At 44.9% G+C, this 18,283-nt stretch overlaps 1 protein-coding gene across 1 annotated transcript in view; it reads left to right on the top strand.

Annotated features, from left to right (window-relative positions):
- Positions 1-18,283, top strand: part of TIMP2 (TIMP metallopeptidase inhibitor 2) — a 58,306-nt gene that overhangs the window by 35,740 nt on the left and 4,283 nt on the right. The window contains exons 3-4 of the mRNA XM_066587654.1: positions 982-1,090; positions 7,889-8,013. Of these exons, the coding sequence (XP_066443751.1) occupies positions 982-1,090; positions 7,889-8,013 (234 nt within the window). The remainder of the gene's footprint in view (positions 1-981; positions 1,091-7,888; positions 8,014-18,283) is intronic.

Genomic DNA, 18,283 nt, shown 5'->3' with positions numbered 1-18,283 from the left:
TTAGCGAGTATACTCGCTCATCTCTATTGGTGGCCTATAGCAAACCCCCATGAGGATTTTATTCATTTTTCCTCCATGTATTTCTACCCATAGAGACTCCACTTGTTCATTTCCCTCACATATATCTTCACGTATTGTGGGCTTTAAACAGGAAATTACATACAGAAAAACAACCCCCCCCCTTTCCATTTTCTTACAATTCCTTCTGGTCAAACTATAACCCTGTATGTTAACCTCCCAGTCACAGCTTTTGTCCAACCAGGTCTCAGTTAGCCCCACTATGTCATAGTTTTCCTCAGACATTATTACTCGGAGTTCATCAACCTTATTGGTCAGACTTCTAGCATTAGTCACTATACAGTTTAAAAGTTTTATTCTGCCATTTCTAACTGTACTAACCCCTCCTGCCGCTCCACCCCGATTTTCATTACTTAGTTCCGGATCACTGTCTTCCTCTCTATCTCTCTGATTGCCATCCCCCCAGTCCCAAGTTTAAACACTCCTCCGGCCTTCTAGCCATCTTCTCCCCCAGCAGAGCTGCAACCTCCCCATTGAAATGCAGCCATCCCTACGGTAGAACCTATAGCCAGACCTAAAAAGGATGGGAGACCACAGGTGAAGCCGTATCTCTGCGGCCTTGTAAAAAAAGTTACAATATTACATTGCAGAATTCTATGTGATCACCGTATGAAGCATATAGCTTTCACTGTGGTTTGCCAGAATACTCCGTTAATACAATATCAAGATCTAAGTTCTAGACCTACTATTCTAGTGGCAAGTGTATATAGTTGTGACACAATACATATATCCTTGCCAGTGAAAAGGTTAAGTAACAACATGCTTGGAAGGAATGTGGAATCGGAACCCTTCCTTGTTCCAGTAGTATCAGCTGATTGCCTTCAGGAACATATTGCTTATGCATATTCCTAAACATAGATGTAGCCATTCATACCGTGTCTGTATCTTTCACATGTCTTGTAGATGTTCAAGGGACCTACCGAGGACATACAGTACATCTTCACAGCTCCTTCTTCAGCTGTATGCGGAGTGACGCTGGAGACTGGAGGAAAGAAGGAATATTTGATTGCAGGTTCGTTCTTTTATATGCGGCTGTGTTGGGTCTGATTTTGATAACATTGTATGGTTTGTTTCTTTTATAACGTTTCTAATAGCTGACAGATGTTTTTACATTTCTATACTATTTATGACACATCATGACAAATAAGCCCTTACTCAACTGTTAAGTGGTCACTGACTTGTCACATAACTTATGCTCATCTATCAGCCTACGGCCGTGACGGACTCCGCAAGCAGAATACTGCAGCCGAGTCCGTCACGGTGCCACCCCCAGAGACCCCATACTTACCTCCGGATCTGCTGAGCGAAGTCCCGCATGACGCGCCGGCTGTGTCATATGACGCGGCCGGTGGTGGGCGGGGCGCGCATTTGCGCTATACTTCCGCTGTGCTACAGCGGAAGTATAGCGTGACGGGCGGCTTCCATTGACTACAATGGAAGCCGTCCCCGCGTATGCCCGCCGGTAATTTCATGCTGCTTGACAAAGGCTTATTTAGAAGCCGAAACGCGCTGCGCTCATTTGAAATAAACGTCTATCCTTGCAACCTTGGATAACATCTCTGTTAACGTATTACACTATGCGCCTTCTGGGATTGAGGGGTGCCGTGGACCAGGCACCCCTACAAAGTAAGTCCTTTCCTATGTATATCCAGACCACTGGAGCGCCGGGGGCCTTTTCTTCTTGTATACCGCTCCTGTAATTTCATGCTGCGGAATTCCACGATGGAATTCCTCAGCATGTACATTGAGTTATGAGGTTCAGTAGAACGTAATAGCCGCAGTGAAATGCCGCGGAATTCCGTCCGGGGGCATTAGGCCTATGAGTTCATCATCAGTTATGGAACAGACTTGCATTGAAACTTTTGTTTTACCTCTGAAAATGAAGTTTAATGTGCCTGCCACTAGGGGTCTCCCTTCCAGCACCTTTGCATTGCACTGCCTGTTGATAGGCATTTGCCTTTTCTAGTAACCGGGACACGGGGCACTGCTAGTTGCTACATACAGCAGAGGCACGACCATTCACATTGCAGCAGGGCTGTGCAAGGCAGCATGGGAAGAGTAAGTGAGGAAGTCCCAGCCAATACAGTACTGGCAGAATGACAGGTTTAGGACCTGCGCCCACCTGTAAGTGGATTGCAAAAAGCAGGACAGCAGAAAAGTACAATCTACATGGAAAACTGAATTGATAGATTTAAAACTGTGTGCAAACAACAGCAAAGCATCATCCAATGAGGATCTGGGCTGCTTCCCATGATGCTCTACTGGTTTCTGTTTGCATCTTTGCAGCAATGATGTGCTGCACTGCCATGTGACCACTATAGTCACTACATTGATGGAAAACGATAGGATTGCTGGCATTGTAGAGTTGGTGGATTTAGAAGGAGTTACATGTGATAATCTTATTTTTGTTGATCTCAATAGGAAAATCAGCCAAAAAGTTAGGGACCACTAACAAACTTCTAGGTTTCGAACTCTGGCTTCCGAGTACCCTGTGTGTAAGCATTTCCTTTTTTTTCTGGATATGCCTGTTTTAGTAAAAACTTTTAATTAACAATTGTGGAGCATCTACTGTAAGAACTGTGCTTTTCCTCAATTATTCCTACTAGGACTGTATGAATAAATTGACAATAGAGTGTTACTAGTAGGTGTTGTATCCCTGCACACTCTGACCCAGTCTATTCAGTGCTGACACGATCAGACTCTGTAAGGACACACCCATTGGACAAGGAGCATGGCAACACTGCACACTCCCTGCACACTCTGACCCAGTCTATTCAGTGCTGACACGATCAGACTCTGTAAGGACACACCCATTGGACAAGGAGCATGGCAACACTGCACACTCCCTGCACACTCTGACCCAGTCTATTCAGTGCTGACACGATCAGACTCTGTAAGGACACACCCATTGGAAAAGGAGCATGGCAACACTGCACACTCCCTGCACACTCTGACCCAGTCTATTCAGTGCTGACACGATCAGACTCTAAGGACACACCCATTGGACAAGGAGCATGGCAACACTGCACACTCCCTGCACACTCTGACTCAGTCTATTCAGTGCTGACACGATCAGACTCTGTAAGGACACACCCATTGGACAAGGAGCATGGCAACACTGCACACTCCCTGCACACTCTGACCCAGTCTATTCAGTGCTGACACGATCAGACTCTGTAAGGACACACCCATTGGAAAAGGAGCATGGCAACACTGCACACTCCCTGCACACTCTGACCCAGTCTATTCAGTGCTGACACGATCAGACTCTAAGGACACACCCATTGGACAAGGAGCATGGCAACACTGCACACTCCCTGCACACTCTGACCCAGTCTATTCAGTGCTGACACGATCAGACTCTGTAAGGACACACCCATTGGAAAAGGAGCATGGCAACACTGCACACTCCCTGCACACTCTGACCCAGTCTATTCAGTGCTGACACGATCAGACTCTAAGGACACACCCATTGGACAAGGAGCATGGCAACACTGCACACTCCCTGCACACTCTGACCCAGTCTATTCAGTGCTGACACGATCAGACTCTGTAAGGACACACCCATTGGACAAGGAGCATGGCAACACTGCACACTCCCTGCACACACTGACCCAGTCTATTCAGTGCTGACACGATCAGACTCTGTAAGGACACACCCATTGGACAAGGAGCATGGCAACACTGCACACTCCCTGCACACTCTGACCCAGTCTATTCAGTGCTGACACTATCAGACTCTGTAAGGACACACCCATTGGACAAGGAGCATGGCAACACCCAGGTGGACAATTTACTCATATGTATCGAGGAGGAATAACAGAGGAACGACACAACCCAGAGTCCTAAGGCATGATGCTCCAGAATTGTAATTTCCTGGGGAATGCAGGCATTTAATGAAGCAGACGAGTCACAAGAGCTGACAAATATTGTTTCAACCTTTAATCTCCTATTATTTGGATTAGATAGTTTTGTTCCCAGAACATTTGCGCAGTTCCTTGCTAATAGGGGCTTATGATGCTACGGGTTATTTTAATAACATTTTAACCCCACGTCAGCTGTATTTTGTTTTCCTACAAGCCAGGCAGCATTGTATTCCATTCTCAGTGGTATTTCGATCTGAAATGGACAAACTTGGCATGCCCGGAGACGGCAGCTGGACAAGTGATGGGAAGAGTCACGCAGTTGTGTTGTTTTATACATATTTTTCTAAATCATTTTGCTAAATGATCTTCTGCAAAGCAGGTGGCTTCTGTTGTCTTTGGTCCGGCGCCTACGCCTTCTTCTTCGTAGGCTGCCATGGTATAAAAAAATCCATCGAAAATATTTTTGTTTACGATCCTCTAAGACACTTATCAGCAGACGGTTCTCGATTAGCTCATGATGAAAGGCAATGAAGGGGGTACAGAATATTACTTAAGATCTAGCTGATGGCTCCATTTCCTTTCAAATTGAAGAAGCAGTGCATATGCCTGTTTATGGAGATTAGTCATGTATTGTACAATACATGTCCACAAGTATGTAGACACATCACATGCCGAAAGCATGGAAATTATTAATATAAGTCGGGTCCCCTTATAACACCCTTCACTGTTATGGATATTAGAATTACCCTATCTCCTAATGCCTTATAGGAAGACCTGAAATATGTCTGCTCTGATGAGCAGTACTTTCTCTCTCATGTCGTTACTCTGGAGAGCCTTCAGAAATATTTAAACAATTATATATAAATGTGTGTGTGTGTGTGTGTGTGTGTATGTATATATATATATAGTATTTATTTATGTATATATGTGGGCCAATAGAGGGGGACTTGACACCTAATCAAACTAACAGCAACCAGTCTATCTGTCCGTGCGTGAGTGAGTGGGTTTGTGATTGACTTACATGCTCCGCCCCTGAACACGTGACAGTGAAGTCATCAAAGGTCCTTCATCCCCAGTGAAGGAGTTACATGCTCCGCCCCTGATCACATGACAGTGACTTCTTCACAGGTCCTGTATGCACATAGCTGCTATCCGGCTAGGTGTTTGAAAGTATTCCATAGCATCTGAGGCTGCTGGGGGTTTGTAGTCCGCCCGTAATCTGCACAAGGATGCATGACCTTTGATGGCGTCACAGTCATGTGATCAGGGGTTGAGCATGTAAGTCATTCACTCGGGATGGGTGTCACCATCATGTGATCAGGGGCAGAGCATGACAGTGACATCATCACAGGTCCTTCATCTCCAGTGCTGTGCTGCTTCTGATCCCTGTTGTATGGGATGAACAATGTATGTAGCAGTGCTGTGTGTCTGACTTATATGTAGCAGAGCTGTGTGTGTGTGAGACTTGCATGTAGCAGAGCTGTGTGTGTGAAATGCATGTAGCAGAGCTGTGTGGCGCATTGCACCACCAGAAACACTGGTACTATAATTTCCTAATAATTATTAGGTCTTATACTATAGAGGACATTGGTGCAGACACGCACCACCCACTCACCAGTCTAGCGGAAGGTGGCTCCTACTACAGTCACAGTCAGCAGCACCCATATGGAAGTGCTGTACAGTATGATATGGGCGGTACCAAGTGTGTGTGTGTTGGGGGGGGGGGAATAGTCTCATCCAAACTCACTCCATTGTGGCCTGCACTCAGCAGTATAGCATAGAGCTACACTAACCTGTGTTTTTGGCTCAGCAGCTCTGCTTCACTAACTTGTGGTTGGCCGCTTCTTAAGTGGATGCATTTTCTACTACTGTCACGGTCCTGGGACAGGTTATCTACTTGTTTTCATGTAAGCATGAATGATACTAGTAGCTCTTTATGAACTGCAGTCTTATAAAATGCCAACTTTAGAGTAGTTGTTCATGATTTTGGGGATTTTTGATGACCTGTTTTCAGTATAAGCTGGCAATAGTTGATCAATGGGGATCGACTGCTCAGAATCCCCACCGATCAGCTCATTCCCTGTCAGTATGGGCCGTGATCACGCTGTCCATCGTGGCTGGTACTGCAGGTGTAGCTCCCATTGAATGCAATCAAACATATATATTGGGACCCTGGAAAAAGGAATTCATATACCAAATATAATCCCAATATGTAAATGAGAAATGATGTGGACAACTATGCCAAGAGCACAGCAGCAATCCCCTAACTCCTGTGGGATCCTAGATGTAGAAGAATCCACAAAGTGTCCATATGGATCTGAACAAGAAAAATACATACATAGCAAGGAATAAACGAATGCATCATGACATCACAGAAGATATACACACACACATCACCAGCTCCGATGCATTGCCCTATGCCCAAGATCGATAAAGCACAATACTGCTGATATCAAAGGATAAATCATGGGGAGGGGTTAATAATAAACCCTACATCGCACTGAAGCAAGCCGTGAAATGATGACACCCAATATTTCAACCGGCCGTTGGGCGATTGCCTAGGGTATAGAAGGGCATTTTAGGGATAGGTTCCAGTATGGAGCAGCTGTTTTCGGAACGATTATTCTCTATAGGCTTAGGATACTTATACACAGGATGGCTGTCGAGTACCCAACTGCTGTCCCATTGACTATTGCTTTTATTCTTTCACACAAAAACATAACAGGCGGCCATATTTACTGATAGGATGGTATAAATACAAGGGAGGTGAAAGCAGCACTTCCCAGCAGCATGCAGACCAGATAAAATGCATATGGAGGAGCTTGCAAAACACTGCACACACAGTACTACCCTGTTTCCCTGAAAATAAGACATACCCTGAAAATAAGACATAGCATGATTTTCCAGAATTTTTGAGGATGCAAAATGATTTTTCAGCCTTTTTGAGGATGCTTGAAATAAAAGCCCTACTCCAAATTTAAGCCCTGCTAACAGATAATTTTAAAAAAGTCAATTTAAATAGTGTCCAGGCAGCTATACATGTAAAAAAGTTAAACCTTTTTGAACAAAAATTAATATAAGACACTGTCTTATTTTCGGGGAAACACGGTAAGCATACTCCCCCCCCCCCCCCCCCCCCTCTTCAGTGGTAGGCGCAAGTGGCTATTCATCAGTATTTTGCACCCAGTCAAGCTCCTTCATATGCATTTTGCCTGGTCTGCTTGCTACTGGAAGTGTTTATCAAATAAGAATGGAAATTAGTAATAGGGCCTTGTATTTATATCCCTATATAGCCGCCTGCTATGTTTTTCTTGAGTAGTTCCTTTCGCTCCATTCACCGTGAACAGGCAGTCCTTCAAAGATGAGCAACTGCCTGTTTACACTGAGTGAGAAGTCGCTCATTAGTGAGCTGAAACAAGGCAACCAGCAACTAATGCGCGATGTCTCACTCTGTACCCTGTTGGGTTCCACTGTTACACTGGATGATAATTATCGGTCACAATTGCTTGTTTTTTTTTTACTTTTTGGGCGATTGTCGGCCTGTGTAAAAATACTCTGCAATGCTTGTTATCATTCTTGATGATGTTTTGAGGAATTGTTGCTCTGTGCATCATACATGGTATATGACCTCCTCTACATCTTGGTTACTTCGGTGGCCGGTATCTCTCCAGGCCCGCCACATTTGTATGTTGTTTGTCAGTTATGCTTTTAGTTTATTTAATAAATGTTAATTTTTCGGCTAGCTTTTTTGGTTGTTGGGAGGCAATTACTAATATCTTACTTAGTGATAATATATTAGTTTTACTCTTATAAGAGAAGAATAATCCGGAGAATGCCTGCATGACTTACTATTATGATGAGTATACCATGTATAATAATATATCCAGTTTGCAGTATCCAGTCCAGATTTGTTCTAAGCATTGTGACTATTTCCTGTTTTCCAGGTAAAGCAGAGGGCAATGGAAAAATGCACATCACATTGTGTGACTTCATTGTGCCATGGGACTCACTTACTCAGACCCAGAAGAAAAGTCTTAATCAGAGATATGAGATGGGCTGTGAGTGTAAGGTAAGTGCTCGGTGGAATAGATGTCCTGTCTACTGACGTTCTGCAGATGACTGAGAGGCCGGTGTATAACTTCACAGCTTTAGCTACTATCATCATTTGACTAATGCAAAGAAATCTGAATGATATACAATAAGGAATAATAGGCACCTTCATGCAACTTGTATCAAAGTCTAACATTTTGTAAGTGCATAAAGATTCAAGCTTGTAGCTAAAAGTCTGAAAGAAGCAAAGCCTAAGACCCACAACACTTCCTAAAAGTCAAAATACAACGTGCGGAGTTCATACATGTCCCGTTTGTCTATGGCCACATGGACAGACCTTCACATATTCACCAGGGCTGACTAGACCAAAATTCTTTGGGATCCAGAGACCTGTATATATTTACATAATAGAGTTGACAGATTGCTGATTTAGGTGCATTTTGTGATTAGGTGTAAAACTGAAAGCGTAAAGGCCCATTTACATGCAAAGACAATCTTTCAAACGATTGAATGATTGACCGTTTTAGCAATCGTTTTGCATAAAGTGTGAATGGACACTGATGTTCATTAGCACTTTATCAGCTTCATTTGCGTGTAAAAGGGCCTCCAGGAGCTGTTTGCAGAGCCCAGCATGTGGTCTAAGCTCTGCACACAGCTCCATTGTTCTCGCACGGGCTGTTGGCAGAATACCATATAGGCTGCCTGCAGACGGCCAGGTCTGATCGAAGCGGGATGCCGACCCGTGCCCCTGCAGAGACCTGCGGCTCACCCGCTCCCGGCGTCTCCAAAGCTCTGTGATGTGTCGGCTGCCGCCCAGCCGGCGGGTCTTTACTGACATTTCTGTGCGGGCCTCTGCGAGACCCGCACAGAAATAAAACATGCCACGATTTGTTTTCCGTGTGTGTGTATTCACGCGGTCAAATCGCAGTTGTCTGCATAGGATTGCATTTGTAATGCAATCCTATTCCAGCCGGCCCGGGCAGAACTTCTGCGGGAAATCCCGCTGCGGAATTTCCGCCTGTGTGCAGGGGGGGCCATACTCTGTGACATACAGAACCTAGCGTGTGGTCCCTGTTATCGCTCTCCATCTGAAGGATGGATTTTAAGCTCACCTTAAGGCCTCATGCCCACGGCCGGGTCAGATTCCAACTGCAGCGGAATCAGACCCGGTGCCCCAGAGACCTTATACTCACCTGTCCGGATCCACCGCGAGTGTCTCAGCCGGCGCGCATGTGCAGTGCAGCGCAAGACGCGCTGGTGCTGAGCTATGATGCGGATCCCCGCGATACTTCTGCAATGCTCACTGCCGAAGTAGCACAGGACAGATGGCTTCCCTTGACTGCAATGGAAGCCATCCGTACGATTTTCTGAACAGAATAGAACATGCTGCGATTCTTCCCCGCAAGCAGAAAATCGCAGTTAATTTCCATTTGTGGGCAGGAGACAACCTTTTAACCTAGTATGTCTATGAACGGACATTACTGTGGACACGAATTCCGCAGCGAAAATCCGTCTGTCGGCATTGGGCCTAAAATCATCATCAACGATGGCAGCATTTACACACAGCGATTATCGCTCATATGCCATTGTTTGAACTGATTTTGAGCGATAATCGTTGCGGGTAAATGGGCCTTATGGGTCCGATTAGAGCTTCTGATTTCTTGTTTGAACGAGCGACTGATGTCATCGTTCACTTGGGCAGCCCGTTTATGCAGGCAGATACATTGTTGGTTCGTTCAAACGAGAAATCGTTCATTCATTTACATTTGCTGTATTTGTGAATGAGAACAACTGAACGAGCCCGTGATGATTCTTATGCTGCATAATAGGAACGATGAAGGAAAAACTACCGATTTGTCGTTTGATCGTTGGCTGCGTTTACGCTGGACGATTATCCTTCATTTTCGCTCGTTTGAACTGTAAGCGTTCCGTATAAAAGAGCCTTAATAAACAAGCGGTGCGCCATAACAATAATTGTGTTAGTACATATACACACAGGTTAAAAACATTTAAAAGGCCAACAGAAGAGGCCCATTCAAATATATCAGAGCATTCATCAACGAGTCATAAGACATGATAGCATCCCTCCAACCCCCTCAATCAATAGAAAACCACATGTCTGTTTAGACAGAGTTATCCCATGGAGCAAAGAAATACATATAAATTGATGATCGGCAGAGGATAGGTAACAGATGAGCAAGAAGGATCCCTCAAAGAAACAAGTTTCATTCAGCACACACCCTATAATGTACTGTATATACTGGAGTATTAGCCGACCCGAGTGTAAGCCGAGTCAATAAGTTTTACCCCAAAAAACTGGTAAAACTTATTGACTCGAGTATAAGCCGAGCTATACTCGGGTATATACTAGGTAAAAAAAAAACAATACTCCCCTCTCAGCCGGCGTCTGTGTCCCGGGCGAGATGCTGTCCCCAGCGGTGCGGCAAGCTGCTTCAGTCTTCCCGCTGTCATCTCCCCGGCTTGGTTTTGAAATCCCCGCTGTGTGAGTAAGCGCTGTGATTGGATCGCGCGCCGGCCAATTAGGTGCACGATCAACCAATCACAGCCATTCAGAATGACATCACAGCCATTCAGTAATCCAATCACAGGGCTGACGGCGGGGATTTCAAAACCAAGCCAGGGAGATGACAGCGGGGAGAAGACTGAAGCAGCTTGCCACACCGCCGGGGAGAGCATCGCGCCGGGGACACAGATGTCGGCTGAGAGGTGACTATTGAGGGTTTTTTTTGTTTGTTTGTCTTTTACCTCGCTCGGTAGCTGAGGGGGCTTTTTCAGCACATTTTTTTGTGCTGAAAAACTCGGCTTATACTCCAGTATATACGGTAGTTACAAAACAGTTCCTAGTGAACAAATGGAGGGGTGAAAATCCCATTAAAGTTGTCCCATGGAGCAAAGAAGTGCAAATGCATTTATAAACCGCTTATAAGACAGGAGGAATATCAAACGGACATGAAGGATCTCTCCAAAAAAGTTCTATCGTCAGTCAATCCTAGGATTAACTAAGGAATGACAATGTCTCCATACGGAGCCTGCGAGTGAGATACTCCACGCCTGTCGCCCTGATAGCTCTCCTTACCTATAAGCTGTTTACTATTCTGTATTCTCTTATACCACTATTTAATATGTCTGCTCACTCATGAATGCCCTGATATATTTGCATTGGACTCGTCTGCTGACCTTTTAAATGTTTTTAACCTGCGTGTAGTTGTGCTAATAAAGATGATTGTTATTCCTAATATTGGCAGCTATGGCACATCTCTTGTTTGTTAGTCTTTCTGTGTAATGGTGCTTGATGTGCAGCCAGTACTTTGCTTATGAAGTAGTGCCAGCCTTTTTGCCTTTGTTCTCCTAGGTATGAAATTGCTCATCTGTTCCTTCCTTTAGTGCAAAAATAAAGAACCCCTAAGGCTGGGCTCACACGGGCGGATTCCTATTGCGGAATCCGTAATCGGCGTCTGTACGGAGGATCCACTGCAAAATGCAAAGTATGTGAAATCGCCTTTTCGCTCACACTCTTGGATACGAATTGCGTATTTTGTGAGCGGAGGGAAAAAAAATGACAGCATACTCTTATTTACCGTGGATTCCGCACGGACAGCCTCCATTGATGTCAATGGAGGCCGCCCGACCCGCAGCCTATACACTATTATTATTGCATATAGGCCACCGATACCCGCATCAGTGTGGGAAATACAAACAGTAAAAAAAAAATGTACTGCGCATAATCAATGGCGACCCGCCGCGGTCATCTGCAATGCAGAGAAAGTAAGGTACGTAGGGCTGCCCAGCCTAAAAGTGACCAGAGGGCTGATATTCTCTCTGATTGATAAGAGGGGTAACATGAAAAACGGTTCCTATATTTCCTGCTCCCCCAGGTCACCAAATACTGTACAATGGGAGAGCGGAAAGTAAAGGTCCCCATACACATTACAGTTGAGTTGATGAAAATGGACGATTTCAACCTTAATGAATGCCCGTCGCATGAAATTTAACAACAAACAATCATTTTAGATGACGAATGACACCGTCAGCATCTGGAAAGAATTGGGCTGTGGTGGAAAATTTCAGCCAATAGACAGAAGAGCTTATAAAAGATCTTCCATCCATGAATGATTTTCCCATTAACCCTTTGCAATCCAATTTCGGATTCAGGGTTTCCTAGGGGTTTTTTCTCTTTCTGCCATTATACAATGGCGCCACCTACTGGCTAGAGTCAGCACATGCGGTATTGGACATGCTGGAGAAGTCCCCGACAACAGAGCGGCCAGTAATATACAGTAAGAATTCCCTGCCGGACGTCTTTCAACATCGGAAGCTGTACAGCCCTCAATCAGAATGTCTCAAGATGTCAGACAGTGGATTGGAAAGGGTTAAACAATATCCTTAGAAACACTATTTGCCCATTGCCCGGTATCTTTGAATATGAATGGCCAGTTTGAATAGCTGCATCAGCCGATACGTACTAGAATGTATGTGGCTACATCTGCAAGTTGATCGTGGAGCAGACAATCATTCGTTCAGCGGTTGTCCAACCACCCACCTGCTTCTGTCTTATGTGTATGGCCACCTTTACAGGCTGTGCCCTTCTTTCCTGATGGCACTTGCACCCCTACCCTACTCTCCAACCTTAATTTACACACACCAAGAAGTAAAACTTACCATTTACTTCCTGACTTCAGACAATTGCTGAGCCCTGAATATGGCACCTAAATTAATGAGCCTGGCATCATTTGAGCTTTAGTATGATTCTAGCCCTTAGAAGTGCTAAATGTTTGAAGTCATGACGTATTATATACGTTCTTGGAAGTCAAAGTGTTCAAGGTACTTTATGAGCCATATGTCTAGGATGTGTGATTAAATGAGGGTCTAATAATTGGGGAGCTCCCTAATCAGGAAGATGTAAGCCAATCCGCCCACTTTTTCCGACACCGTGCCACTCTTGTTGAAGGCCAGTGTCTGGTACTGCCACTCAAGTGAGTGTAGACAAGAACGGGATGGCTTCTTGTAAAAGCATGAAAAGGTCAGGGTGTCACTTTTCTTTTTTCCTTCGAAGACGGTGGGGGGTGTTTGCAAAATAGGAAATACTTATCTTAACCACCCTACCCTAGAATGGGTCTACTTTTGCAAAGTTTGAGCAAATCGTCTGCTCCGGTAGATAAAGTTTATTTACTTGGCACCAGAGAACAAGAAGACTCTCTTCATTTGCAACTTGTAGGGTCCATATGGAAAAAAAACATGGATTGACTCTAGAAGCTTCTAAACTTTATTCATGAGAAACTGAAGACTTTGAAAAATCTCTAGTACTTCTGTCTTATTTTGGAACAATCGCGCAGTAACTGAGGAGTCAAAGTATTTGCATTCCATTAGGCCTCCTTCCCACGAACGTATTTCCGCCGCGTAATTCGCGGCGAAAATCCGCTGCGTTGCCCGCAGCTATTAGGTTCTATTGAACCTAATAGCTCAGGGCACACTGTGCGGAATTCCACCGTGGAATTCCGCACCATGAAGTCTCCCGTCCTCACCCGCGGCATGCTCTATTTGCCGCAGGTGTACGCGCTGACGACTTCCATTGCAGTCAATGGAAGCCGTCCGTTCACGCTATCTCCCGCTGTAACACAGCGGAAGATAGCGTGAAAACGCTGTCCCGCCTACCGCCGCCGCGTCACATGACGCGGCCGGCGCGTCACATGACATGGCCGGCCGCGTCATGTGACGCGGTGGGCGTGTCATGTGACGCGGCGGCGGTGGGCGGGGAAGCGTCATGCGGGAGCGAAGACGCCGGATCCGCTGGTAAGTATGGGGTCTCTGGGGGGCGTCGTGACGGGCTTCGCCGCGGAATATTCACGCTCATGTGCAGCCGGCCTTAAAAAGCTTTTGATTAACTTCATACAAAACTTATAAAAGCAACAAGAAGAAATGCAGCTGTTCTGCGTACCGGCCAAGATGGCAAAATTCATTCAGACTTCACTTTGATGTTCTTCGAAAAATATTCTGTTGGTGAAAGGTGGAGACTAGTTGCCCTTGGCAGAGCAGGCCGTCATCCTCTTGTAGCGATATTAGTCAGAATGCCTTTGACCGTAACACTCTTTGCTGATATTTTAAGACTGCGGTTGTGGCCAGAGTCCAGAAAAAGTTAATTTTACACAGTCTAATAGATGAGCCCACGTGTGTCTTCCTGTGTTGTGTTAGGAAGAGCACATAGGTTAGGAATCCCTTTTAAACCTCTCAATTTCGATTTCTTGGGTAGAATTTTTATGTTGATGAGTCAACATTAGCCGACAAACTCACAGTGCTGCTTTATAATGTCACATCGCAAAAAGGAAGCCATTACTGGGAGGGCAGAATCTCACATTACACACAAAGTTTGCAACAAGCCATTTAGCCGTTATTAAAAGCATGTGACAAAAGGTTTTGTGGTCGGGCGAAACAAAATTGGAACATTTTGTTCTTAGTTCAAAGTGCTACATCTGGCAAAATCTCTGCAACACTGTATGAGAACAAAGTGCTACAAATTCTACATCAAATCCTTGTTTCTCTGGTATATGCCGTAAATGATGCAAGGAGATAAGAATTCTGTGTGACATTATCTAAAAGTCGTCTTAAGGCCCATTGAGACACAACGATTATCGCTTAAAATTCACTCAAAAGCCGTCTTTTGAGCCATAATCATGGCGTCTAAATGCGTGGTCATTGTGCACCGTCCATGCACGCTAGAAATCACCGATGACTCTTATCAGCGCCGCACGCTGATTTTCTCAGCGGACGATGCTGATAGTGTTCTTTCAGCTGGTATCCCTCTGGCAGTTCTCAGCGGGACTCCAGCTGAAAGCTCCGAGAACAATGCAGCTGTTTGCATATTCAAAACAGCTTCTTTGTTCTCGGAGCTATCGCGGCGGCATTCCGCTCCGCCTACTTAACTCTTAAGTAGCTAATTAGGGACTTTGAGTTATGCAAAGATGATCGCTCAAAACTGTCAATCAAACTGTCATTTGAGCGAATCTCGAGCAATCATCATTCCGTGTAAATCGACCTACAGATATGATACGACCAAATACGTATACTACTTTTATGGTGATCTCAGGGTGTTCCCCTACTGCAGCCCTAAATGATCAGCTGTAATCAATGGCAGAATGTAGCAGCAAGTGTTCAGTTCTCCCTGCAGGGTGAATGTATGGAATGCATGGATGTCCTGGGTCTTCCAGAGGAGGAGACGACTCTTGGTAGCCAATCTTCTCTCTGGCTATTTCATGGATGTCCCGAATAGAGGACTTCTTTTCTATGAGCTCAGAATTCTTTAGTAGGCTATTTGAAAAAATAGTTTGGGTTGCCCCATGAAAACAAGTTATCCCCTAATTACAGGATAGGGGATAACTACCTGATAAGTAGGGGTCTAGCTATATTAAAAAGGACTTCTTGCAGGTCCTGTCCTGATTTAATTAGGATTTGATTTGTATAGACAGGGTCATGAGAAAAACCCTTTTTGATTTTTATGATTTATGTATCAGGACATTAAAAAAAATCAGATCCTTAGAATGTCTAAAATTAGGTAAATACAACCTCAGATGAAAAGCAAAACATGACAAATTACACTGTGTCATTTTTTATGTAACAAAAACTAGGCCAAAATGCAGATCAGTGTGTGAAAAATTAAAGGAGATGTCCCGCGCCGAAACGGTTTTTTTTTTTTTTTAACCCCCCCCCCCCGTTCGGCGCGAGACAACCCCGATGCAGGGGTTAAAAAAACCACCCGCACAGCGCTTACCTGAATCCCGGCGGTCCGGTGACTTCAATACTTACCGCTGAAGATGGCCGCCGGGATCCTCTGTCTTCGTGGACCGCAGCTCTTCTGTGCGGTCCACTGCCGATTCCAGCCTCCTGATTGGCTGGAATCGGCACGTGACGGGGCGGAGCTACACGGAGCCGCTCTCTGGCACGAGCGGCTCCATAGAAGAAAGCAGAAGACCCGGACTGCGCAAGCGCGGCTAATTTGGCCATCGGAGGGCGAAAATTAGTCGGCACCATGGAGACGAGGACGCTAGCAACGGAGCAGGTAAGTATAAAACTTTTTATAACTTCTGTATGGCTCATAATTAATGCACAATGTACATTACAAAGTGCATTATTATGGCCATACAGAAGTGTATAGACCCACTTGCTGCCTCGGGACATCTCCTTTAAGTACCAGGTGCTACTAATCAAATGCCCTTAATACTTGATCATCAGCAAGTGGGGCTACCTATATAAAAGCAGATAGTTTTCCAATTTGCTAGTCTGTAGTGTTCAGCCATTGGCAAAATCCTAACACAGCATATCGGCACAAACACCACATACCAATTGTCAAGCACTGTTGTGGAGGGGTGATGGTTTGAGTTCGCTTTGCAGCCACAGCACCTGGGCACCTTGCAGTCATGGAGTTGACCATGAATTCCTCTATATAGCAAAATATTCTAGAGTCAAATGTGAGGCCATGTAAACAAAAGCCTAAAGCTTTGCTAGAATTGGGACACGACAGTGATCGCAAGCACACCAGCAAATTCACATCTACAGAATGGCTAAACAATAAAAGAATTAAAGTTGTTGTCCCGCGAAAGCAAGTGGGGTTATACACTTCTGTATGGCCATATAAATGCACTTTGTAATGTACATCGTGCATTAAATATTGGCCATACAGAAGTTATATACTTACCACCCCCCGGTGTTGGCGTCCCCGTCTCCATGGCGCCGCACAGGTCTTCTGCGCATGCGCAGACCAGCTGTCTAATCTAAGCGCCTAATCGAGGCAGAAGAAGGCTTCGGTCGGCGCCATGGAGACGGGGACGCTAACACCGGGGGGGGGGAGGGGTAAGTATATAACTTCTGTATGGCCGATATTTAATGCACGATGTATATTACAAAGTGCATTTATATGGCCATACAGAAGTGTTTAAATTAACTTGCTTTCGCGGGACAACCCCTTTAAGGTGTTACAATCTCCCAGAAAGTCCAAATCTCAGCCTAATTGAAATGCTGTGGTGGGACCTTAAGAGAGCTGTGCGTAAATTGCCTGTACACCCCAATCAACTGAAGCAACTCTATAAAGAAGAGGTGGACAAAATTCCAGAATGATGTAAGAAACTAATAAAGTTATATAGAAAATGATTACTTTTAGTTATTGCTGCTAATGCTAGTTCTGCAAGCTATTGATTCATGGGGTTACTTTATTTTTCACACACTGCTTCTGCATTTTGGCTTAGTTTTTGTTTAGCTGAGGTTGTATTTACCTCATTTTAAGGCCGTCCGAGGACCAGCTTTTTAAAATTCTGTTCTGGTATGTAAAACTATAAAATTCAAAGAGTTTTACTTAGTTTTTCTAATGACAATATAGCCATAAAAATGGGGACACTAAGGAACTCTCACAGGGGAAAACAGTCTATCTTGAGCATATTGATTTTTTTTCTTGCAGTAATATACAGTGTAATCAAAAAGCCTGATCCAGCGCTATATCTCAGTACTGGTGTCCAATACAGAAATAGCAATGGTGTAGTCGAATAGGCAGGCATGGATGCACTGAATAGTATGGCGCATGGGGGCCCCCCCGAACACAGATTTTAATTTTGTGTTGTGGCCCTTAGAGATAGTCAGTGCGGCACACGAGCACCACACTTAGCATGGATGCAGGATGACGCCCACAACTACTGCAGTTGAAAATAATATTGATTGATGTAGAACAGTGTGCACCACAACAGGAGTACGTAAAGCAAAATGTAAAGCTCGTGCGACACAAGAGTACTACGCTCAGCACGGCGTAAGATAACGTACCCACTGCTGGAAACAGAAGCATACCACGCTATGCTGAACAGTAACACCACCCCTGGGAGAAGGAAGCCTGGCCCTAACCAAGCAGGGGAGTGAAGAGTTCCTGCCTAGAAACGGAGTCATCGCCTCTATAAAGGCGGCCCGACGATCTTCTTCCTGGGTCCTGATTGTCCCTATGAGAGCCCCTGGATAGGTGAACCGACTCAGCAAAGCAATACAGAAATGAAAACAGAAATACAACGGAAAAGGAAACTGCAGCACTTTACTTGAATTAGCAATACACCAAGCACAGAGGAGCTCCACACTCCAACTACTCCTCTATGAAACGGAATAAGCAGCATTGAGCAAAGGGAGGGGTGAGAATATAAAGCTACTCCACACCTGAGGACTGGCAGAGCAATTAGAGAACCGCGCCTCAAACCTTCTCCCAGGCATGACTAATCCAGCATGCATCCATGCAGCAAAAAGAGACA

This window comes from Eleutherodactylus coqui, chromosome 13 (assembly GCF_035609145.1).
Source record: "Eleutherodactylus coqui strain aEleCoq1 chromosome 13, aEleCoq1.hap1, whole genome shotgun sequence".
In the NCBI taxonomy this organism is placed as follows: Eukaryota; Metazoa; Chordata; class Amphibia; order Anura; family Eleutherodactylidae; genus Eleutherodactylus; species Eleutherodactylus coqui.
The sequence above is the reverse complement of the archived record's forward strand: the minus strand, read 5'-3'. Positions and strand labels throughout refer to the sequence as shown.